Source organism: Salvelinus namaycush, chromosome 20 (genome assembly GCF_016432855.1).
Source record: "Salvelinus namaycush isolate Seneca chromosome 20, SaNama_1.0, whole genome shotgun sequence".
NCBI classification, from domain to species: domain Eukaryota; kingdom Metazoa; phylum Chordata; class Actinopteri; order Salmoniformes; family Salmonidae; genus Salvelinus; species Salvelinus namaycush.
Genome location: NC_052326.1, coordinates 47266071 through 47291646, shown reverse-complemented (window position 1 = coordinate 47291646; position 25576 = coordinate 47266071). Strand labels below are relative to the sequence as shown.

The following is a 25576-nucleotide window of genomic DNA, read 5'->3' as shown; positions in this document are numbered from 1 at the left end:
CAACTACATACCAACTAACCTATAGCTCAACTACATACCAACTAACCTACAGCTCAACTACATACCAACTAACCTACAGCTCAACTACATACCAACTAACCTACAGCTCAACTACATACCAACTAACCTATAGCTCAACTACATACCAACTAACCTATAGCTCAACTACATACCATTAACCCACAGCTCAACTACATACCAACTAACCTACATACCAACTAACCTACAGTTCAACTACATACCAACTAACCTACAGCTCAACTACATACCAACTAACCTACAGCTCAACTACATACCAACTAGCCTACAGCTCAACTACATACCAACTAACCTACAGCTCAACTACATACCAACTAACCTACAGCTCAACTACATACCAACTAACCTATAGCTCAACTACATACCAACTAACCTATAGCTCAACTACATACCATTAACCCACAGCTCAACTACATACCAACTAACCTACATACCAACTAACCTACAGTTCAACTACATACCAACTAACCTACAGCTCAACTACATACCAACTAACCTACAGCTCAACTACATACCAACTAGCCTACAGCTCAACTACATACCAACTAACCTACAGCTCAACTACATACCAACTAACCTACAGCTCAACTACATACCAACTAACCTACAGCTCAACTACATACCATTAACCCACAGCTCAACTACATACCAACTAACCTACAGCTCAACTACATACCAACTAACCTACAGCTCAACTACATACCAACTAACCTACAGCTCAACTACATACCATTAACCCACAGCTCAACTACATACCAATTAACCTACAGCTCAACTACATACCAACTAACCTACAGCTCAACTACATACCAACTAACCTATAGCTCAACTACATACCATTAACCCACAGTTCAACTACATACCAACTAACCTATAGCTCAACTACATACCAACTAACCTACAGCTCAACTACATACCAACTAACCTATAGCTCAACTACATACCAACTAACCTACAGCTCAACTACATACCAACTAACCTACAGCTCAACTACATACCAACTAACCTATAGCTCAACTACATACCAACTAACCTACATACCAACTAACCTACAGCTCAACTACATACCAACTAACCTACAGCTCAACTACATACCAACTAACCTACAGCTCAACTACATACCAACTAACCTATAGCTCAACTACATACCAACTAACCTACAGCTCAACTACATACCAACTAACCTATAGCTCAACTACATACCAACTAACCTATAGCTCAACTACATACCAACTAACCTACATACCAACTAACCTACAGCTCAACTACATACCAACTAACCTGTAGCTCAACTACATACCAACTAACCTACATACCAACTAACCTACAGTTCAACTACATACCAACTAACCTACAGCTCAACTACATACCAACTAACCTATAGCTCAACTACATACCAACTAACCTATAGCTCAACTACATACCAACTAACCTACAGCTCAACTACATACCAACTAACCTACATACCAACTAACCTATAGCTCAACTACATACCAACTAACCTACATACCAACTAACCTACAGTTCAACTACATACCAACTAACCTACAGCTCAACTACATACCAACTAACCTATAGCTCAACTACATACCAACTAACCTATAGCTCAACTACATACCAACTAACCTACAGCTCAACTACATACCAACTAACCTACATACCAACTAACCTATAGCTCAACTACATACCAACTAACCTATAGCTCAACTACATACCAACTAACCTACATACCAACTAACCTACAGTTCAACTACATACCAACTAACCTACAGCTCAACTACATACCAACTAACCTATAGCTCAACTATATACCAACTAACCTATAGCTCAACTACATACCAACTAACCTACAGCTCAACTACATACCAACTAACCTACATACCAACTAACCTACAGTTCAACTACATACCAACTAACCTACAGCTCAACTACATACCAACTAACCTACAGCTCAACTACATACCAACTAGCCTATAGCTCAACTACATACCATTAACCCACAGCTCAACTACATACCAACTAACCTACAGCTCAACTACATACCAACTAACCTACAGCTCAACTACATACCAACTAACCTATAGTTCAACTACATACCAACTAACCTATAGCTCAACTACATACCAACTAACCTACATACCAACTAACCTACAGCTCAACTACATACCAACTAACCTGTAGCTCAACTACATACCAACTAACCTATAGTTCAACTACATACCAACTAACCTATAGCTCAACTACATACCAACTAACCTACATTCCAACTAACCTACAGCTCAACTACATACCAACTAACCTGTAGCTCAACTACATACCAACTAACCTACAGCTCAACTACATACCAACTAACCTACAGCTCAACTACATACCAACTAACCTACAGCTCAACTACATACCAACTAACCTACAGCTCAACTACATACCAACTAACCTATAGCTCAACTACATACCATTAACCCACAGCTCAACTACATACCAACTAACCTACAGCTCAACTACATACCAACTAACCTGTAGCTCAACTACATACCAACTAACCTATAGCTCAACTACATACCAACTAACCTATAGCTCAACTACATACCAACTAACCTACAGCTCAACTACATACCAACTAACCTACAGCTCAACTACATACCAACTAACCTGTAGCTCAACTACATACCAACTAACCTATAGTTCAACTACATACCAACTAACCTATAGCTCAACTACATACCAACTAACCTACATTCCAACTAACCTACAGCTCAACTACATACCAACTAACCTGTAGCTCAACTACATACCAACTAACCTACAGCTCAACTACATACCAACTAACCTACAGCTCAACTACATACCAACTAACCTACAGCTCAACTACATACCAACTAACCTACAGCTCAACTACATACCAACTAACCTATAGCTCAACTACATACCATTAACCCACAGCTCAACTACATACCAACTAACCTACAGCTCAACTACATACCAACTAACCTGTAGCTCAACTACATACCAACTAACCTATAGCTCAACTACATACCAACTAACCTATAGCTCAACTACATACCAACTAACCTACAGCTCAACTACATACCAACTAACCTACAGCTCAACTACATACCAACTAACCTATAGCTCAACTACATACCAACTAACCTACAGCTCAACTACATACCAACTAACCTACAGCTCAACTACATACCAACTAACCTACAGCTCAACTACATACCAACTAACCTATAGCTCAACTACATACCAACTAACCTATAGCTCAACTACATACCATTAACCCACAGCTCAACTACATACCAACTAACCTACATACCAACTAACCTACAGTTCAACTACATACCAACTAACCTACAGCTCAACTACATACCAACTAACCTACAGCTCAACTACATACCAACTAGCCTACAGCTCAACTACATACCAACTAACCTACAGCTCAACTACATACCAACTAACCTACAGCTCAACTACATACCAACTAACCTATAGCTCAACTACATACCAACTAACCTATAGCTCAACTACATACCATTAACCCACAGCTCAACTACATACCAACTAACCTACATACCAACTAACCTACAGTTCAACTACATACCAACTAACCTACAGCTCAACTACATACCAACTAACCTACAGCTCAACTACATACCAACTAGCCTACAGCTCAACTACATACCAACTAACCTACAGCTCAACTACATACCAACTAACCTACAGCTCAACTACATACCAACTAACCTACAGCTCAACTACATACCATTAACCCACAGCTCAACTACATACCAACTAACCTACAGCTCAACTACATACCAACTAACCTACAGCTCAACTACATACCAACTAACCTACAGCTCAACTACATACCATTAACCCACAGCTCAACTACATACCAATTAACCTACAGCTCAACTACATACCAACTAACCTACAGCTAAACTACATACCAACTAACCTATAGCTCAACTACATACCATTAACCCACAGTTCAACTACATACCAACTAACCTATAGCTCAACTACATACCAACTAACCTACAGCTCAACTACATACCAACTAACCTATAGCTCAACTACATACCAACTAACCTACAGCTCAACTACATACCAACTAACCTACAGCTCAACTACATACCAACTAACCTATAGCTCAACTACATACCAACTAACCTACATACCAACTAACCTACAGCTCAACTACATACCAACTAACCTACAGCTCAACTACATACCAACTAACCTACAGCTCAACTACATACCAACTAACCTATAGCTCAACTACATACCAACTAACCTACAGCTCAACTACATACCAACTAACCTATAGCTCAACTACATACCAACTAACCTATAGCTCAACTACATACCAACTAACCTACAGCTCAACTACATACCAACTAACCTATAACTCAACTACATACCAACTAACCTACATACCAACTAACCTATAGCTCAACTACATACCAACTAACCTACAGCTCAACTACATACCAACTAACCTACAGCTCAACTACATACCAACTAACCTACAGCTCAACTACATACCAACTAACCTACAGCTCAACTACATACCAACTAACCTACAGCTCAACTACATACCAACTAACCTACAGCTCAACTACATACCAACTAACCTACAGCTCAACTACATACCAACTAACCTACAGCTCAACTACATACCAACTAACCTACAGCTCAACTACATACCAACTAACCTACAGCTCAACTACATACCAACTAACCTACAGCTCAACTACATACCATTAACCCACAGCTCAACTACATACCAACTAACCTACAGCTCAACTACATACCAACTAACCTACAGCTCAACTACATACCAACTAACCTACAGCTCAACTACATACCAACTAACCTATAGCTCAACTACATACCAACTAACCTACAGCTCAACTACATACCAACTAACCTACAGCTCAACTACATACCAACTAACCTACAGCTCAACTACATACCAACTAACCTACAGCTCAACTACATACCAACTAACCTACAGCTCAACTACATACCAACTAACCTACAGCTCAACTACATACCAACTAACCTACAGCTCAACTACATACCAACTAACCTACAGCTCAACTACATACCAATTAACCTATAGCTCAACTACATACCAACTAACCTACAGCTCAACTACATACCAACTAACCTACAGCTCAACTACATACCAACTAACCTACAGCTCAACTACATACCAACTAACCTACAGCTCAACTACATACCAACTAACCTACAGCTCAACTACATACCAACGTACCTACAGCTCAACTACATACCAACGTACCTACAGTTCAACTACATACCAACTAACCTATAGCTCAACTACATACCAACTAACCTACATACCAACTAACCTACAGTTCAACTACATACCAACTAACCTATAGTTCAACTACATACCAACTAACCTACAGCTCAACTACATACCAACTAACCTACAGCTCAACTACATACCAACTAACCTACAGCTCAACTACATACCAACTAACCTATAGACTGTTTGTGAGTAATTTAAATCATTCAGAGACTCCATAACAGTTATGACTCCCACTGTTATGCATAACAGCTGTACAATATGATCTTGTTGCCATCTGATGCACATTCAGATGTCATAAATCAGCACTGCAGAGCTCTCCCTGTCCTATGCTGTGCCTTGATTGTATTAATGTTGATGATATCTAGAACTGTGCATGTACACCCTGGCCCACCTACTGTTGCTAGCCCCAATTCTGACTTGTGCTCTGATATCTGCTTCACTGATTTCTGCTCTCGTAAAAGCCTGGGTTTTCTGCACGTTAACACTAGAAGCTTATTACCTAAAATGGATCAATTGAAAGTGTGGGTTCACATCTCCAATCCAGATGTGTTGGTGATTACTGAGACGTTTTGAATACTGATGTTAACCTTTCTGGTTATAACCTTTATCGGCAAGACAGATCTTCCAAAGGTGGGGGAGTGGCAATCTTTACCAAGGATCACCTTCAGTGCTCGGTTGTCTCCACCAAGTCTGTCCCCAAACAATTAGATTTGCTGGTTTTAAGCATTAAACTTTCAAATAGCTCTTTGTTGACTGTTGCTGGGTGCTATCGTCCTCCATCATCACCGGCCTGTACCCTACCTGCCCTAAGCTCTTTCCTGGCCCCTTACACTAAGTTTGAATTTGTCCTGCTTGGTGACCTAAACTGGGACATGCTTAACCCACCTGACCAAGACCTAAAGCAATGGGACTTCCTAAATCTTTCTCAGATGATTACCAACCCCACAAGGTATGACTCCAAACACCCAGAAAAGGCTACTCTCCTCGATGTTATCCTCACAAATAATCCTGACATGTATCAGTCTGGTGTTTTCTGTAATGGCCTTAGTGATCACTGTTTTACAGCCTGTGTCCGTAATGGCCGCTCAGTGAAACGACCTGTCCTGATTTGTCATAGACGCTTGCTAAAAAACTTTAATGAGCAAGCCTTCCTTTCAGAACTGGGCTCTGTAAAATGGTATAGAATCAGCCTGATTCTCTCTGTCGAAAACGCTTGGACCTTCTTTTTGATATTTTCTGTGAGTATTGTTAACAAACACACCCCATAAAGAAAATGAGAATTAAAAACAGATTCAGCCCCTGGTTCATCCGGAGACATAATTTATAGATCAGCAGGCAAGGGTGCTCTCGAGCGGCTAGATGTTCTTTACCATTCGGACATCAGATTTGCCACCAATGCTCCTTATAGGACACATCACTGCACTCTATACTCCTCTGTAAACTGGACATCTCTGTATACCCATCGCAAGAACCACTGGTTGATACTTATTTATAAAACCCTCTTACGCCTCACTCCCCCCCTATCGGAGATATCTACTGCGGCCCTCATCCTCCACATACAACACCCGTTCTGCCAGTCACATTCTATTAAAGGTCCCCAAAGCACACACATCCCTGGGTCGCTCGTCTTTTCAGTTCGCTGCAGCTAGCGATTGGAACGAGCTGCAACAAACACTCAAACTGGACAGTTTTATCTCCATCTCTTCATTCAAAGACTCAATCATGGGCACTCTTACTGACAGTTGTGGCTGCTTTGAGTGGTGTATTGTTGTCTCTACCTTCTTGACCTTTGTTCTCCTCTCTGTGCCCAATAATGTTTGTACCATGTTTTGTGCTGCTACCATGTTGTGTTGCTACCATGTTGTTGTTATGTTGTGTTGCTGCCATGCTGTGTTGTCATGTGTTGCTGCCTTGCTATGTTGTTGTCTTAGGTCTCTCTTTATGTAGTGTTGTGCTGTCTCTCTTGTTGTGATGTGTGTTTTGTCCAATATTCATATTGTATTTATTTTTAATTTTTTTATCCCAGGCCCCCGTCCCCGCAGGAGGTCTTTTGCCTTTTGGTAGGCCGTCATTGCAAATAAGAATTTGTTCTTAACTGACTTGCCTAGTTAAATAAAGGTTAAATAAAAAATAAAAGTAATAAAAAATTACAGTGCACGGCAGAGTCCAATAAACCTGTTTTAGCCAATTTGTAACTTCATCAGAATGTTCTGATTAGCTTCCTTTGAACTCAATTAAAATATTATTAAAGTGTTGCTCCTATGAACAGACATTTCTTGCCAAAACCCGCCTGATTAAAAGAGTCTGGTGTCAATGAAAGCTTTTTGAAAATCTGAACAAAGGTTACTACTATTTATTCTGGGTATAGTTTGTCCAGCAGGGGCCACATCCAAAAAAGAAAACATTTCAAATGATTCTCATTTGAGTCCTCTGGTTCTACTACAGAAGATAGCAGGCAGGGGGGAAACAACGGCTTAAGGAGCCAGGAGGAAAAGTTTTATTATAGCCAAGCAGTGAAAGGAATTACGGTATTCACTCACATCACTCACACTGACCCCTTGACGGGTAGAAAACAACCTAAATTCACTATTCAAAACATTCCTCTCAGTACTTCATCTGCCAGTGCCTTTTCCATCATTGCTGAGCCATAAAGTGGGACAAGACTTTGGATTGATCTGATCTCCCTGAAGAAACATCAAAGGAATGTTTAAATGAGCATACTGGCTGGCAAAGCGTTAATAGTCCCTCCAACTATTTTTAACTACTCACAGTCCCTCCATTCTACAAATAGGCAATTATGGCATTGCAGGCATGTATCATCCGACGGCTATGTGCTCCTCAGCATCGGGTCCTGAGGCAATTTAAGTATCCGGCATAATATCAGTCACCCTCTAGCTGTTTTCACACTCTTATTTGAATGGGGTGTAGTTATTTCCCGCAAGCAACGTGTTGCAAAGAAAAGAAGAAGACAGCAAATCAACTTACAGATAGCAAGAAGAGTCATTATTACTAACGATCTACAGTACCAGTCAAAGGTTGGGACACTCCTACTCATTCCAGGGCTTTTCTTTATTTTTACTTTTTTTCTACAAAGCTGTCATCAAGGCAAATGGTGGCTACTTTGAAGAATCTCAAATAAAAAATATATTTTGATTGGTTTAAAACTTTTTTGGTTATTACATGATTCCATGTGTGTTGTTTCATAGTTTGATGTCTTCACTATTATTCTACAATGTAGAAAATACTAAAAACAAAGAAAAACTCTTGAATGAGTAGGTGTGTCCAAACTTTTGACTGGTACTGTATATGATACAATAAAGCTGATTTTAAATAAACACAATTACAAACTGTCAGTGTTCTCATAGCGGTGTGCCCATACCATCATTGTAAAATAAGATTTTGTTCTTAACTGACTTTCCTAGTTAAATAAAGGTTAAATAAAAAATTACAAAATAAATACAATCTGTCAACGTTCTCAGAGAGGTGTGCCCATACAATCTGTCAGCGTTCTCAGAGAGGTGTTCCCACACAATCTGTCAGCGTTCTCAGAGAGGTGCTCCCATACAATCTGTCAGCGTTCTCAGAGAGGTGTGCCCATACAATCTGTCAGCGTTCTCAGAGAGGTGTTCCCACACAATCTGTCAGCATTCTCAGAGAGGTGCTCCCATACAATCTGTCAGCGTTCTCAGAGAGGTGTGCCCATACAATCTGTCGGTGTTCTCAGAGAGGTGTTCCCACACAATCTGTCAGCGTTCTCATAGAGGTGTGCCCATACAATCTTTCAGCGTTCTCAGAGAGGTGTGCCCATACAATCTGTCAGTGTTCTCAGAGAGGTGTGTCCATACAATCTGTCAGCGTTCTCAGAGAGGTGTGCCCATACAATCTGTCAGCGTTCTAAGAGATGTGTGCCCATACAATCTGTCAGCGTTCTCAGAGAGGTGTGCCCATACAATCTGTCAGTGTTCTCAGAGAGGTGTGCCCATACAATCTGTCAGTGTTCTCAGAGAGGTGTTCCCATACAATCTTCCAGTGTTCTCAGAGAGGTGTTCCCATACAATCTGCCAGTGTTCTCAGAGAGGTGTTCCCATACAATCTGTCAGCGTTCTCAGAGAGGTGTTCCCACACAATCTTCCAGTGTTCTCAGAGAGGTATTCCCACACAATCTGTCAGTGTTCTCAGAGAGGTGTTCCCATACAATCTGTCAGCGTTCTCAGAGAGGTGTGCCCATACAATCTGTCAGCGTTCTCAGAGAGGTGTGCCCATACAATCTGTCAGCGTTCTCAGAGAGGTGTTCCCATACAATCTGTCAGCGTTCTCAGAGAGGTGTGCCCATACAATATGTCAGCGTTCTCAGAGAGGTGTGCCCATACAATCTGTCAGCGTTCTCAGAGAGATGTGCCCATACAATCTGTCAGCGTTCTCAGAGAGGTGTGCCCATACAATCTGTCAGTGTTCTCAGAGAGGTGTGCCCATACAATCTGTCAGTGTTCTCAGAGAGGTGTTCCCACACAATCTTCCAGTGTTCTCAGAGAGGTATTCCCACACAATCTGTCAGTGTTCTCAGAGAGGTGTTCCCATACAATCTGTCAGCGTTCTCAGAGAGGTGTGCCCATACAATCTTCCAGTGTTCTCAGAGAGGTATTCCCACACAATCTGTCAGTGTTCTCAGAGAGGTGTTCCCATACAATCTGTCAGCGTTCTCAGAGAGGTGTGCCCATACAATATGCCAGTGTTCTCAGAGAGGTGTTCCCATACAATCTGTCAGCGTTCTCAGAGAGGTGTGCCCATACAATCTGTCAGTGTTCTCAGAGAGGTGTTCCCATACAATCTGTCAGCGTTCTCAGAGAGGTGTGCCCATACAATCTGTCAGCCTTCTCAGAGAGGTGTGCCCACACAATATGTCAGTGTTCTCAGAGAGGTGTTCCCATACAATCTGTCAGCATTCTCAGAGAGGTGTGCCCATACAATCTGTCAGCGTTCTCAGAGAGGTGTTCCCACACAATCTTCCAGTGTTCTCAGAGAGGTATTCCCACACAATCTGTCAGTGTTCTCAGAGAAGTGTTCCCATATAATCTGTCAGCCTTCTCAGAGAGGTGTTCCCATACAATCTGTCAGTGTTCTCAGAGAGGTGTGCCCATACAATCTGTCAGCGTTCTCAGAGAGGTGTTCCCATACAATCTGTCAGTGTTCTCAGAGAGGTGTGCCCATACAATCTGTCAGCGTTCTCAGAGAGGTGTGCCCATACAATCTGTCAGCATTCTCAGAGAGGTGTTCCCATACAATCTGTCAGTGTTCTCAGAGAGGTGTGCCCATACAATCTGTCAGCGTTCTCAGAGAGGTGTTCCCATACAATCTGTCAGCATTCTCAGAGAGGTGTTCCCATACAATCTGTCAGTGTTCTCAGAGAGGTGTTCCCATACAATCGGTCAGTGTTCTCAGAGAGCAGAGCCAAATGCCAAAGCCTTTGTGTCAGGGATGAAGTGAAACCAGCAACCAGAGAGCCATGCCTTGTTTGCATTGCGAACATACTCCCTCTCGTGCGACACCGACACATCTCATTCCTACCAATAAGAGGACATAAAAACAAGCAGTAATATCAACTCAATATCAATGTAGAGTTTTAGGGACAACATAATGAAGACAAGACGGTGAAGTTTAAACAAATCAAAATATGCATATTACGCTTTAACTGAGCCTGCCTGAAGGAACAGTAATACTCGGAGTAATATATAGGCAGGAAAACCATACACTTGGCACACACTAAGCATGGAGACGTGGCAGAGGACCAAACCGACGTGGCCCCTGGCTTATTTGGCAGTCTTATGTCACAGGATGGGAAACACAGAGAGCAGAAGCTTACTGTAAGACTGGAGCCCCAACACAGTGATATTAGCAAAACAACTCATTGTTCCTTATTGAAGAAAAATGTTTTGGGTCAGCTTGAGATTACAGAACAGGTAGCCTACCGGTTAGAGTGTTGGGCTAGTATCTGAAAGTTTCCTGGTTCGAAACCCTGCGCTGTCTAGATGTGTCCTTGAGCAAGACACTTGACCCTAATTGTTCCTGTATGTCGCTCTGAATAAGAAAATGACAATACATTTACAGAGTCAAAAACATGAGCAATGAATCTTCATGGAAATGTACTGTACAATTGATTGTGCCTTCTACAGAATTATCCTTCATCAGAAAAGCTTAATTTGCAATAGGGGGATTCTGAAAGGGTCTGTGTGTGTACTCAACCAGGCCCAAAGGCACTTAGTAAGGCCAGCCATCTCCACTGTGTGTTTGCACAGGAAGCTAAGACAACTGCTTTCCTCGCCGACCCACTCTTAATAAACCCGACAGCTGCATTTTTCCATTCAGCCGACAGTTTGTTTATCGCTTTTCTACACATTTATCCTATGGAATATAGGATCTCTAGAATCTCTCGGACTTTCCTGTGAGACGTTAAAGGACACAAACAGCTGCCTCCTCTCACAAAGAGACATATACAGTAACACAACGAAAATGTTTGGGGAGAAATCTGGTCAGTATCAGCTGTTGCTCATAGCCTAACCGCTAATACACTCCCAGCACAGAGGGAGATGGCGCTTGGTCTTATAATACATACTGTACATGCATACATACAGTACCAGTCAAAAGTTTGGAGACACCTACTCATTCAAGGGTTTTTCTTTATTTTGACTATTTTCTATATTGTAGAATAATAGTGAAGACATCAAAACTATGAAATGACACATATGGAATCCTATAGTAACCAAAAAAGTGTTAAACAAATCAAAATACTGGTAGCCACCCTTTGCCTTGATGACAGCTTTGCACACTCTTGGCATTCTCTCAACCAGCTTCATGAGGTAGTTACCTGGAATGCATTTAAATTAAGAGGTGTGCATTGTTAAAAGTTCATTTGTGAAATTTCTTTCCTTCTTAATGCGTTTGAGCCAATCAGTTGTGTTGTGACAAGGTAGGATTGGTATACAGAAGATTGCCCTATTTGGTAAAAACCAAGTCCATATTATAGCAATAACAGCTCAAATAAGCAAAGAGCAATGGCAGTCCATCATTACTTTAAGACATGAAGGTCAGTCAATATGGAAAATGTCAAGAACTTTGAATGTTTCTTCAAGTGCAGTGGCAAAAACCATCAAGCGCTATGATGAAACTGGCTCTCATGAGGACCGCCACAGAAAAGGAAGACCCAGAGTTACCTCTGCCGCAGAGGATAATTTCATTAGAGTTCAAGTAACAGGCACATATCAATATCAAGTGTTCAGAGGAGACTGTGTGAATCAGGCCTTCATGGTTGAATTGCTGCAAAGAAACCACTACTAAAGGACAACAATAAGATGAAGAGACTTGCTTAGGCAAAGAAACACAAGCAATGGACATTAGACCGGTGGAAATCTGTCCTTTGGCTGACGAGTCCAAATTTGAGATTTTCCAACCGCTGTGCTGTGTCTTTGTGAGACGCAGAGTAGGTGAACGGGTGATCTCTGTATGTGTGGTTCCCACCATGAAGCATAGAGGAGGAGGTGTGATAGTGTGGGGGTGCTTTGCTGGTGACACTGTCAGTGATTTATTTAGAATTCAAGGCACACTTAACGAGCATGGCTACCATAGCATTCTGCAGCGATACGCCATCCCATCTGGTTTGCGCATAGTGGGACTATCATTTGTTTTTCAACAGGACAATGACCCAAAACACTCCTCCAGGCCGTATAAGGGCTATTTGACCAAGAAGGAGAGTGATGGAGTGCTGCATCAGATGACCTGGCCTCCACAATCACCCGACCTCAACCCAATTGAGATGGTTTGGAATGCGGTAGAACGCAAAGTGAAGGAAAAGCAGCCAACAAGTGCTCAGCATATGTGGGAACTCCTTCAATACTATTGGAAAAGCATTCCAGGTGAAGCTGGTTGAGAGAATGCCAAGAGTGTGCAAAGCTGTCATCAAGACAAAGGGTGGCTAAAATCTAAAATATATTTTGAGTTTGTTTAACACTTTTTGGTTACTACATGATTCCATATGTGTTATTTCATAGTTTTGCTGTCTTCATTATTATTCTACAATGTAGAAAATAGTAAAAATAAAGAAAAACCGTTGAATGAGTAGGTGTGTCCAAACTTTTGACTGGTACTGTACATGCATTTTTTTTTTACATGTATATGGCTTTTCAAATAATCTCAAAGCGCATAAAATGTAAAACAACAAACCAAAATAAAATGTATGATGGAGATTGAAAGTCTCAGTCAGCTTGTGATGAAGTTGGAGAGGCAGGGGAGGTCCAGAGGAGGTTCAGTGGAGATCCAGTGGAGGTCCAGTGGAGATCCAGTGGAGATCCAGTGGAGGTTCAGTGGAGGTCCAGTGGAGGTTCAGTGGAGGTTCAGTGGAGATTCAGTGGAGGTTCAGTGGAGATCCAGTGGAGGTCCAGTGGAGATCCAGTGGAGGTTCAGTGGAGGTCCAGTGGAGGTTCAGTGGAGATTCAGTGGAGGTTCAGTGGAGATCCAGTGGAGGTCCAGTGGAGATTCAGTGGAGGTTCAGTGGAGATCCAGTGGAGATCCAGTGGAGATCCAGTGGAGGTCCAGTGGAGATCCAGTGGAGGTTCAGTGGAGGTTCAGTGGAGGTTCAGTGGAGATCCAGTGGAGATCCAGTGGAGGTTCAGTGGAGGTTCAGTGGAGGTCCAGTGGAGGTTCAGTGGAGGTTCAGTGGAGATTCAGTGGAGGTTCAGTGGAGGTCCAGTGGCGGTTCAGTGGAGGTCCAGTGGAGATCCAGTGGAGGTTCAGTGGAGGTTCAGTGGAGGTTCAGTGGAGGTTCAGTGGAGGTTCAGTGGAGGTTCAGTGGAGATTCAGTGGAGGTTCAGTGGAGGTTCAGTGGAGGTTCAGTGGAGGTTCAGTGGAGGTTCAGTGGAGGTTCAGTGGAGGTCCAGTGGAGGTTCAGTGGAGGTCCAGTGGCGGTTCAGTGGAGGTTCAGTGGAGGTCCAGTGGAGGTTCAGTGGAGGTTCAGTGGAGTTCAGTGGAGGTTCAGTGGAGGTCCAGTGGAGATTCAGTGGAGGTCCAGTGGAGGTTCAGTGGAGATTCAGTGGAGGTCCAGTGGAGGTTCAGTGGAGATCCAGTGGAGGTCCAGTGGAGGTCCAGTGGAGGTTCAGTGGAGGTCCAGTGGAGGTCCAGTGGAGGTCCAGTGGAGGGAGCATCGACGGGACAGCCAAGGAGAAACAAAGGCGGTCTCAAAGAACAGGCCCACATTATAAGAGTTTTCGGCAAATTCTTTCCTCGTTGTTTGGCCCTGGAATTGGGACTGCATTCGAAATGGCACTCTATTCCCTATTTAGTGCACTACTTTTGACCAGAGCCCTATTGAGCCCCTGGTCAAAAGTAGTGCACTATATAGGAATAGGGTTCCATTTGGAATGCAATATTTGTCAGTGGCCTCTCTTTTCATCAGACTGAACTAATAACTACTTGGTCCTGATAATCCCCAGTAGATACAGTATCAGCCGTGTCCAGACCGTGTCAAACTTTTACCACTCTGACCCGTCAAGTCTCCATGAAATGTCCTGCTTTTCTTCTTTCCTCTCTTTCGATGTTTCATTTCCTGCCTGTAGCAAGCAATCACCAACCACCAACCATTTAATTCGGGGGGCCTTTAAGAAAATGCAGCTATGAGACTAGACCAGCCACTGTGTTCTTCCTTTCCTGTAACGTGATGCAAAAACAGAAATAGGTTGGAATGCGGAGGTGGATGCTGAGTGGTGTGTGTCAGAATGTGTTGACAAGCACTGTCTGGAACGCATGATTTACTGATATGTTTCTGTGATAATCGGGCTGTGTCTTGAATAGAGTGTTGATTGCATACTAGGACGGGCGCGAAAGCAGAGGCAGTGTCAGTGAACTAGGTCAACCCTTCACATACACAGTTGATGCATTCAATGGTTATATTACTATGGTCAATGGGTGGATTGTTTCTGAAAAACCAACTGAGCAACGAAAAGGTATTTAAGATATCATCATATTTATGATGCAGATTGCATGGACGTTGCATCCCCCCGAGCAAACATAACTAAAGGTTTGACCAAGAGTCAAAAGTGAAAGCCGCAAGCATGTGGATGATATTGAACGTCACCGACCACAATGTATCACCTTGTTGCTTTGGAGCAACAAATATATTTCCAGATTTCATAAATCATATCATATTGTATTCGTCACATGCTTTGTAAACAACAGGTGCAGACTAACAGTGAATTGATTACTTACGGGCCCTTCCCAACAATGAGGAGAGAAAAAAAAAGAAATTGTTAAAAAAATGATATAATAATAATAACACAAGGAATAAATACACAATGAGTAATGTTAACTAGACTATATACACAGGGTACCAGTACCGAGTCCGTGTGCAGGGGTACGAGGTAATAGAGGTAGATATGTACATATTGGTAGGGATAAAGTGACTAGACAACAAGATACATAATAAACAATAACAGCAGCGTATGTGATGAGTCAAAAGAGTTAGTGCAAAAAGGGTCAATTCAGATATTACGAGTAGCTATTGATGAACTATTTAACTAACTGTTTAGGAGTCTTATAGCTTGGGGGTATAAGCTGTTCAGGGTCCTGTTGATTCCATACTTGGTGCATCGGTACCGCTTGCATTGCGCTAGGAGAGAGAACAGTCTATGACTTGGGTGGCTGGAGTCTTTGAAAATGTTAGGGCCTTCCTCTGACATTGCCTGGTATAGAGGTACTGGATGGCAGGGAGTAATGCACTACCCTCTGTAGCACCTTGCGGTCGGATGCCAAACAGTTGCCATACGTAGCGGTGATGCAGCCAGTCAAGATGCTCTCAGTGGTGCAGCTGTAGAACTGAGGGCCCATGCCGAATCTTTTCAGCCTCCTGAGGGGGAAGAGGTGTTGTTGTGTCCTCTTCACGACTGTGTTGGTGTATGTGGACCATGATAGTTCCTTAGTGATGTGGACACAGAGGAACTTGAAGCTCTCGACCAGTTCCACAACAGCCCTATAGATGTGGATGGGGGCGTGCTCGGCCCTCCGTTTCCTGTAGTCCACGATCAGCTCCTTCGTAGATACGGTCATTTTCAGTGCTGTTCAGTAGGATTTCCATATGTTTTGCCTTTAAAACTGAAAGCACTTTCAAACCTTGTTAGAGAAAGGTTTTTGTTTTTCGAAAGGTACGTAATTATGCTAAAAACAAAGGGCTGAACCTGTGAATATCTCTTGCTGTGAAATGCTGTCAGGGGTTTTCCTCCTCAATGCAGCGAGGAAACGGCTAAGTCGCACCGAGCAGATTCTCTCTCTCTCGCTCACTCACTTTCTCTCTCTCCTTCTTTTAGTCAGATCCATCAATCAGCATTTCATGCAGTTTGGGTTTGAACCACACCAAGTGCACTAAAACAATAAACGTTTGTCTTTCAAGTCACTATTTGGGCTGGAACACATCTGGTGGCAAGGCTCATTTTGGTTTCCACATCGCTGAGTGACATTAAAGACACGGTGGCTGAAAAATAAAGGGCCCCCTCCCCACACACCCCTCAAAAGCCCTTACCCTCCTCATCCCCCGAAACAATCAAGAAACTGAATATAAAGTGGCTTAAGAGAGGGAGAGAGAGAGAGATAGAGGTATCGTTTTAAGCGCTCTGACAAACCACGCTGCTCTAGGGGGGAAGGGGAAGAGGGGAGGAAGCAAGCCCCCCCACACTTCCAGAACCGGAGGTGGGTGCTACATTGTGTGCTTGAACAGCACTGACAATAATGAGAGTTAATATGACTTTGTGAGGGGTAAGCATACAGCGGGTCCAGCACAAATCACCATGTAGACCTTTAATTTCTTCTATTGTTACAGAATGTGACTATGACTCACTTACTGTGATGATTATGCATGCAAATTATTTCAATGATCTATGTAAATTGATCTTAATGCATTACATGTTCAATTGTAATTCATCCTAATTAATGAATAAAGAAACATCATGTTGATAAAAAGTGGCTGAAGCTATTGATATAACGATAGTATTACAATTACAATATACACTGGTATGCTTCACACTATTACCAAAAGCAAACAGATATTCATCTAATTTGGATGCAGGTGATAAACTAAACTATTTCATCTATTTTTAGACAACTTTTACATTAAACTTCATAAACTGTCAACCCTTCTTTTAGCGATCCCATGAGACTCATGTGTAAGGGCTCGAGCATGGCGAGCTGTGGGATTGTGTCTGTGAGGCTCTTTCTTCTGCAGGTTAAACTGGAGTCCAGGCTCAATCCCTGAGGACCCGGGTTCTTATTTACTGCAGGTATTACTGGATCCGTCTCCTATTATATATAGAGCCAGCAGCCTTTCACAGTAAATGGCCTAGTCACAGTTACAGCCACTGTCTGTGACTCTAGTAATATGCCAGGTAGGTCTATAAAGGCAGGAAATCAGGTCACCACGGCATCAAAATAAAGTCAAGTTTAGAGGTCTTATATTTTGCCTGTTCAAATGATGTGAAAAATATGACGATCCCGTTGACCTAACCATCTCTCCACCGTAAACTGATACTTTGCTATCGTCGGGAAAATACTTTTAACTCACTTAAAATGCATTAAATATTTTTTAGGAAACTGCTTTGATCGCAGTTCTCCGTTGCCTCTCCTTGCTATTTGTTCTTGTGTTTTTAATAAATAAGTCATACCAAGACGATGAGGGGAGGCTGGTTAGAAATCATTTTCTAACGTAATGGTGTAGTCACTGTGTGGAAGGCAATTTCAGCTCAACTTCCCCTAGAGAATGACTCCGTACTTATCATTAACTCAGAGATGTAATCAGCTCCAGGCTACCTGATTTTTCCTCATGACCTTTTGACATTGCCGCTGCCGGCGACGTAAATAAAGAGAGGCTCGGTCACATGGAGGAATGCGTGATTAATACCAGGAAGTGGTACCGCCAACCACTCAACTTGTACAGAACATGTATGTACAGAACATGTATGTACAGAACATGTATGTACAGAACATGTATGTACAGAACATGTATGTACAGAACATGTATGTACAGAATATGTATGTATAGAACATGTATGTACAGAACATGTATGTACAGAACATGTATGTATAGAACATGTATGTACAGAACATGTATGTATAGAACATGTATGTATAGAACATGTATGTACAGAACATGTATGTACAGAACATGTATGTATAGAACATGTATGTACAGAACATGTATGTACAGAACATGTATGTATAGAACATGTATGTACAGAACATGTATGTACAGAACATGTATGTATAGAACATGTATGTACAGAACATGTATGTACAGAACATGTATGTATAGAACATGTATGTACAGAACATGTATGTACAGAACATGTATGTATAGAACATGTATGTACAGAATATGTATGTACTGTACATCCAGCGAAGTACCTGCAAATTAAATGTTTTACAGTGAATATCTAATTTTGTATTTTTGAGGTGGTTTAGGTTGATTGTGATGTACAGTGCCCTGTTGATGTACTACCGTACCAGTGGAGCTGCAGTGTTTTGTGTGCTCTGCTGCCTGCCATTCCTTCCGTTACGGCAGCATTCCCCAACTGGCAGGTGATTTTATTATAAGACTGTAAAAGTACCTAAAAATCAGCTCCAATTATGTTCATTTTGGAAATCTGTTCCAAAGTAATCCCATGCATAATAGAGAGATATATATGACTGTATACAAATGTAAGCCAGGTTCAATGAATTATGTTTTAGTATGATTTGTAATTATGTTCCGGCCCCCTGACCATCCGTCAATAAATAAAATCCCTTCTTTACAGTATACATGTGTTAATGCTTTTCCAGGGAGAATAGCAATGCTGCCTCGGATTCACCAGTCAGCAAAATGTATTAAGGTGAATGTGTTAAGGTCATGTTACGAGAGAGAAGGGCAAAAAATAACACATTCTGTGAGATTAAACATGAGAAAGGCCACCCACACCATGGTCATACTTTGAACTATTCCATCAATCTTTTAATATGGGTGAAATTGGAACGTCCCAAACTAAAATAGGGTGATGTATAGTTTTGTAACTAGCCAATTTTTAAGAAGTGTTTGATCGATACTCAAAAAACATTGAGAACCTTGTGGTGGCTAATTGGTCAAAGGGAAGGCAGCCTTAATCAGGGCAGTTGTGATTGTGTGGATTTAAGAGTGTACATGCAGGTATAGTGTATGGCAGAAACAGTGGAAAAATTGTACACCTGAGGCTTACTCCCATTAAATCATATTCACCATAGATGGGGCGGCAGGTAGCCTAGTGGTTAGAGGGTTGGGCCAGTAACCGAAAGGTTGCTGGATTGAAACCCCGAGCTGACAAAGTAAAAACCTGTTGTTCTGCCCCTGAACAAGGCAGTTAACGCACTGTTCCCTGGTAGGCTGTCATTGTAAATAAGAATTTGTTCTTGACTGACTTGCCTGGTTAAATAAAAAAATGTGATCTTGCCTTGAGGCATAACACCAATTAAAAATGCATGACATGCATAAATGTAGCTTTAGACTAACAGAGATATGTAATTTTTGTAAACATTGTACTGTATACTTAAGCAGTGCAAATATGTAAAGTACACCACACCTTTCACTATATATATTTCCAACCAATCTAATAATTAAAATTACATGCACAAGTCATAATGAATTTGACAAAAAGTCTCTCAACCAAATATGAAGAAGTACTGTCCCTTTAGTGCTGGTATGCGCCTAGTGTACGGAGCTATACTGAACCAACAATACACCCACTCTCATTGAGGGAGAGAGAGAGAGAGAGAGAGAGAGAGAGAGAGAGAGAGAGAGAGACAGAGAGAGACAGAGAGAGAGAGAGAGAGAGAGAGAGAGAGAGAGAGAGAGAGAGAGAGAGAGAGAGAGAGAGAGAGAGAGAGAATCTGTGGCTAAAAGTGAGGATGACTCATGGCCAATTGCAGAGACAATAATTGCAGAGACAAATATTGCATTCCAAATGGCACCCTACTCCCTATATAGTGCACTACTTTAGACCAGAGCCCTATAGAACCATATTACCTATATAGTGCCCTACTTTAGACCAGAGCCCTATAGAACCCTATTCCCTATATAGTGCAATACTTTAGACCAGGGCCCTATAGAACCCTATTCCCAATATAGTGCACTACTTTAGACCAGAGCCTTATGGGGGACCCTATGGACCCCAGTCAAAAGTACTGCACTATATAGAGAATATTATGCCATTTGAGACGCAGACTATGCAGGACAATGCCACTTGGAGAGAGTTGAAAAGGCGTGGGCCCAGAGAGTTAATATCAGAATGAATAGAAGTAATGATGTTCGGTCTTTTTGATTGGTCACTGCTGTGATGTAGATGTGCTACCCTCCCCCCCCCCCCCCCCCCCCAAGGATGCTTGGTTTGTTCTACATTTGGGTTTATGATAGAGTATAAGAAGTTACTAGATATGGTCTTTAAACGTAGATCTACTTAATACATTCAATGTTCCACTATAAACATACAGTACATGCATAAATGTGTTGTTTAGAAATGGCATCATTAAATGCGCCTCTAACTGAAGTATGCAGGATGTCAGGGTGATTTCCCAGACAAAGGTTAAGAATAATCCTGGACTAAAAAGCATTTTCAATGGAGATTCCCCATTGCTTTTTTTAGTCCAGTTTAGTCCGGTTCAAATCCAGGCTGAATCACATCTGGCTGTGATTGGGAGTGCCATAGGACGGTGCACAATTGACCCAGCGTCGTCTGGGTTTGGCCGGGGTAGACCTTCATTGTAAATAAGAATTTGTTTTTATTAACTAGGAGAAGATGTGCCCTCTTCATCAAGATGTTCATACATTACACTGACTCTATCCATGAGAGCCCTTGATATGGCTTGTCAATCCAGATCCATGAAATGCACTGATCACAAACCCAAACATCCAGTCTAGCCCGATTTAGCTAACACATTTTACCAGGGGCGCAACTTTTGATTTAGAAGTGGTGGGGGGGGGGACATAATATTATTATCATATTTTTTCTTATCCAGTTGGGAAAAACACTCCAAGCAGCCTACCCGACTGCGCAGAGGGGTCCGCATGGTCCTAAAGCACATTGTTGCTTTGTTTTGTATCACATTCCAATGATAAAACTGCCCCTGCATTTTACACATCCTTTAAGTTCCTGGCATTATTAACCCTATCACGGCTTCTGGTGTGTATGCCATTTCACCAGAGGTCTCGTTTACACTAAACCAGCAGGAAATGCAGTCGTCTCACTTTAGCACTTTAGCTAGCACAGGAAGTAGCCTACAAGCTGTTTATACTGCATGGCCCGGTTTCCATGTAAGCCACTTCTGGTTCAAACAGCAACACTGTACAAGATTGCATCAGTCATAGTTAGGAGGGCCAATTATATACAGCTCCCAAATTTTCAGGGATAGTGTCATAGACAGCACACATCTACAGTTTCATTGGTGATATAAGATTGATTCAAAAGTGAACTGTCATAAAAAAGGCAGCATACAATTTAATTTGTTTTGGTGCACTGTGACGGTGCACAGATGGTATGTCAATGTGCAGTGTGGACACACTTCAATTTTGTAACAACAAGGCTGTGTGATGCTGTCTATGCAACCAGCATCTCCTCTTACCCAACTTGGCAACATTAGTGCAAACAAGAGTTCATTGAATCATGATGGTAAATTTGCATTCAAAGCCTGGGGCCCAAGTCATGGGAAAGCAATCCACATTCGATCTTGAAGTACTTACAAGTGTGTGACAGTGCAAAGTGATTAAAAACATATTTTTCACCCAAGGTTTTAATTTCTAATCTAAGAACAGCTATCATAGACAGATGTATGCTAATAAAACACATTTCAGTTATATCATTCACTCTCCTGGAGCATGTAGCTTTGTATTTACCGACAAAATGTTTACATAACTTGTACCTTGAGCATAGCATTGACAGGCAGCCAGATTCGATAAAGTGTCAACTGGTGCTGGACATAATGGATAATAAAATCCTGATGCCTCTGAACCACCAGGCTTCAATATAAACAACACTTTTTTTCATCTCTCTCTTATCTTGATGTAGTTTATATAAAGAGTTGAGTAATAAGGTGCTTCAATAATATCCAACATGATAGTCCCACATAGGGCTGTCACCATGGAATTTGGGGGAATTTTGGATGACGGAAATTGGCCAGCCAAATGGCCGCGGTCTCCGTAATAACTATTCAATAGAACAAATAAAAAATAAAAAATACATTAACAGTAATTGTGGCAGCCGTAGGTCTACGTATATTGTATAGCCTAAATAAGATCATTGGGCCAAATTAAAGATGGGGCTTTTCGGGCTTTATGCATACATGTTTCTGGGTTTGAGAAGAACGGAGATCTGATAATGCTTTATGTTTGACTGAGGAAATCTCACTAACAGCACGCGTACTAGACAATCTGTGGCAGTATTGTGATTGCCACTGTTTCTGCATAGTAGTACCCACTGGGCACACGCTAGTTGAATCAACATTGTTTTCACGTCATTACAATGAAAACACTGTACGTTGAACCAACATGGAATAGACATTGAATTGACGTCTGTGCCCAGTGAGTACGTACTGTATTTATTCAAAATATGTCGGGCTACTTCTTGTGTCATTATTGAGCAATCTAATCCCGAAATGAAGGCATTTAAAAACATATAGTCCATGGTATTTTATTACTTGTAGTTATTTCTGTTAGCAATACACTGTCCTATATATTGCAGGGCGCACTAGAAAATCCCAGGCGGGCACATTTGAACTGTTTGCAACGTGATCATATAACAAAACAGACATAAGTAATGTACCCACGATACATTCGAATCCAGATTGAAAATTAACATGAGGAGGAACGTTTTTAAAATGTTCAAGATGTTAGGAAAAATGTAGATTATAAGAGCTCGATGCGGTATAGGCTGTAAAAGGCGTGATTGGTTTGCCATGCGTAAATTTTCGTCCATCCATATGTTTCATATTACGATATTAGCCGTCTGGGATGAAAATAACGTGTCATAAATGTTTTGCTTCAATGGTTTTTTGAGTTTTTTTTAGCTTCCCTCCACCCAATAACTGTTAAACGAAACTTTGCCGACAGGTGCAGTTTTTATCCCAAGGGCAATAATCTAATCCGGAGAGTTCACATTTCTGCTCCAATCAAACATTATCAATCAAACATTATTCATTGTCGTGGATATCATGCATCCATACACATTTATGATTAACTGAGATAAAGGATGAATAGATGCAGAAATAATACTAGTATACATTCACATAGTGTGTTAGTAGGCTACGGTACCATGGGCTATAAGTAAAGGCTAGCGTACCCTATGGACTGATTGTTCATGTAAATGCTGGGCTCGTTGAAGTGAATGCCCATTGTATATCATTAGGCTTTTCTTATAATGTCTAATATGCGTTGCATGTGTATTGGAATGAATAGTCCTGCAATTTGGTAACATCCTTAAAAACATGACCATATGTGTCTGATAAAATACGTGTGACACAGCGACTTTTTACGGGGGAACCTAACTGTGAAAAACTAGATTATGTTTAAATGTGTTATTATGCGGAGTGGCTTTGGTTTGAATTATTGTTACTTTTACCATTGTGGTGAATGCAGTTATTAAACTATTGTGTAGTACGTCATGAAATAAAATAATTATTATTATTTATTATAATTATTGGGCGTAATATCGCGATAATTATGAGCATACAGTAGACAGTAAACGCAGAAAACTGTGCGTAATTACGACCGTATTTGATCGAATACTTTGAGGCTATCTGCACTGGACAGGACGTGCATGGTGCTCACCATTACTTCTGCATGGGATCTACAGCACCGCGCCTATAGCATACCTACAATTTACATACCCATTGCAGTGAAAGGTTTGTCAAATTGCTCATAATAGCGATACACCTTTTAAGCAGACAACCTCCACGTTAAAGAGAGGTTGTCAACTTCCAAAGAGTTTACTGCGGAGCTTGAGTCTGAATTCTACAAAAATGCAGGAAAGTTTCGATAAATGTACCCATCTCAATTATGAAATGCTCTTTGAAAGCTGCGATGCGTGTCATGAGATTATATTTCAGGTAGAGTCATATTTGACACTATTGTTATCAATATGCATGGTTGACAAATGCAGAATAGCCGCATTCAACAAATTTGCGCAACTAAGAAAGGAATGCAACTTTCTTATCTAAATGTAGTCTATAGCCTAAGTAATTAGTAGTTAATAGTAATTACCTTGTTGCAGTGATAATAGTCCAAAGAGGTCAGGCAACTTGAATCAGTTGGTAATGTACATGAGCCCACGCTTGAAGGGGGTGCTGGATAAAATCTCACGTCCATCTCAGGGTCCGCAAGACTGACGGCATAAAAGCAGGTCCAATGCCTGTGACTCTCTCTCTCTCCCTATTTCTCTCTCTCTCTATTGTTGGACCAAACAAAAAGAAAGAGAATGATTGAAAGAAAAAGGGGTTGAGTCTATAAAAACACTATCTCCTCACATCCGCCGGTGTTCTCACTTCAGCACTATCAAGCTTCTGCGATGATGCTCTATGGATAAATAGGCTATATCTATTTGTGTTCGCAGAAGGAAAAATACGCGTAAAGTTAACTTTGAGTGAAAAATATAGATGTTTCAGCAACTATACATGAACAAACGTTGACTGTAATTGTTTACAACAACCCAAGGTCAATGTAAAAAGATAGAACTAGATTGGCTATCTTTCCTCCCAAAACGTTCGTCTGTTTCTATTTTCCAGCGGCGCGCTCACTCCATGTCCGCTTTGTCATGTAGGAGTGTTGATCCATGCGTTCACTTGGAGTTATATAGTTCGACTCCTCTTTTCCATACTGAATGCCATGCGACCCCTGCCGATAACAGAGGGAATATGGGGAGAAAGAAAACGAGATGAAGGGGGATGGGATTGGAGCTATCAAACTGATTGACAACCACCCAGGTTACACTGTGGTTCAGGAAATCAGAGTTTATGGAGATGATGTAGCTATGAAAATACATAGCAGGTCGATTCGGATAGCCTACTCCACGGCCAACTTTGAGCTCAGTATAGGCTAAGTTAGTGTCATGTATATCAAATAAAATGTTATTGGTCACATACACATGGTTAGCAGATGTTAATGTGAGTGTA

The 25576-nt window shown here is 41.4% G+C and overlaps 1 protein-coding gene across 3 annotated transcripts in view; it reads right to left on the bottom strand.

Moving 5' to 3' along the window:
* Positions 1 to 25207, bottom strand: part of LOC120065440 (TOX high mobility group box family member 2-like) — a 202577-nt gene extending 177370 nt beyond the window's left edge. For all 3 annotated transcript variants that reach the window (XM_039016456.1, XM_039016458.1, XM_039016457.1), the window contains exon 1: positions 24669 to 25207. In XM_039016456.1, coding sequence (XP_038872384.1) covers positions 24669 to 24773 — 105 coding nt within the window. In that variant the 5' untranslated portion in view covers positions 24774 to 25207. The remainder of the gene's footprint in view (positions 1 to 24668) is intronic.
* Between the last annotated feature and the right edge of the window lie 369 nt (positions 25208 to 25576).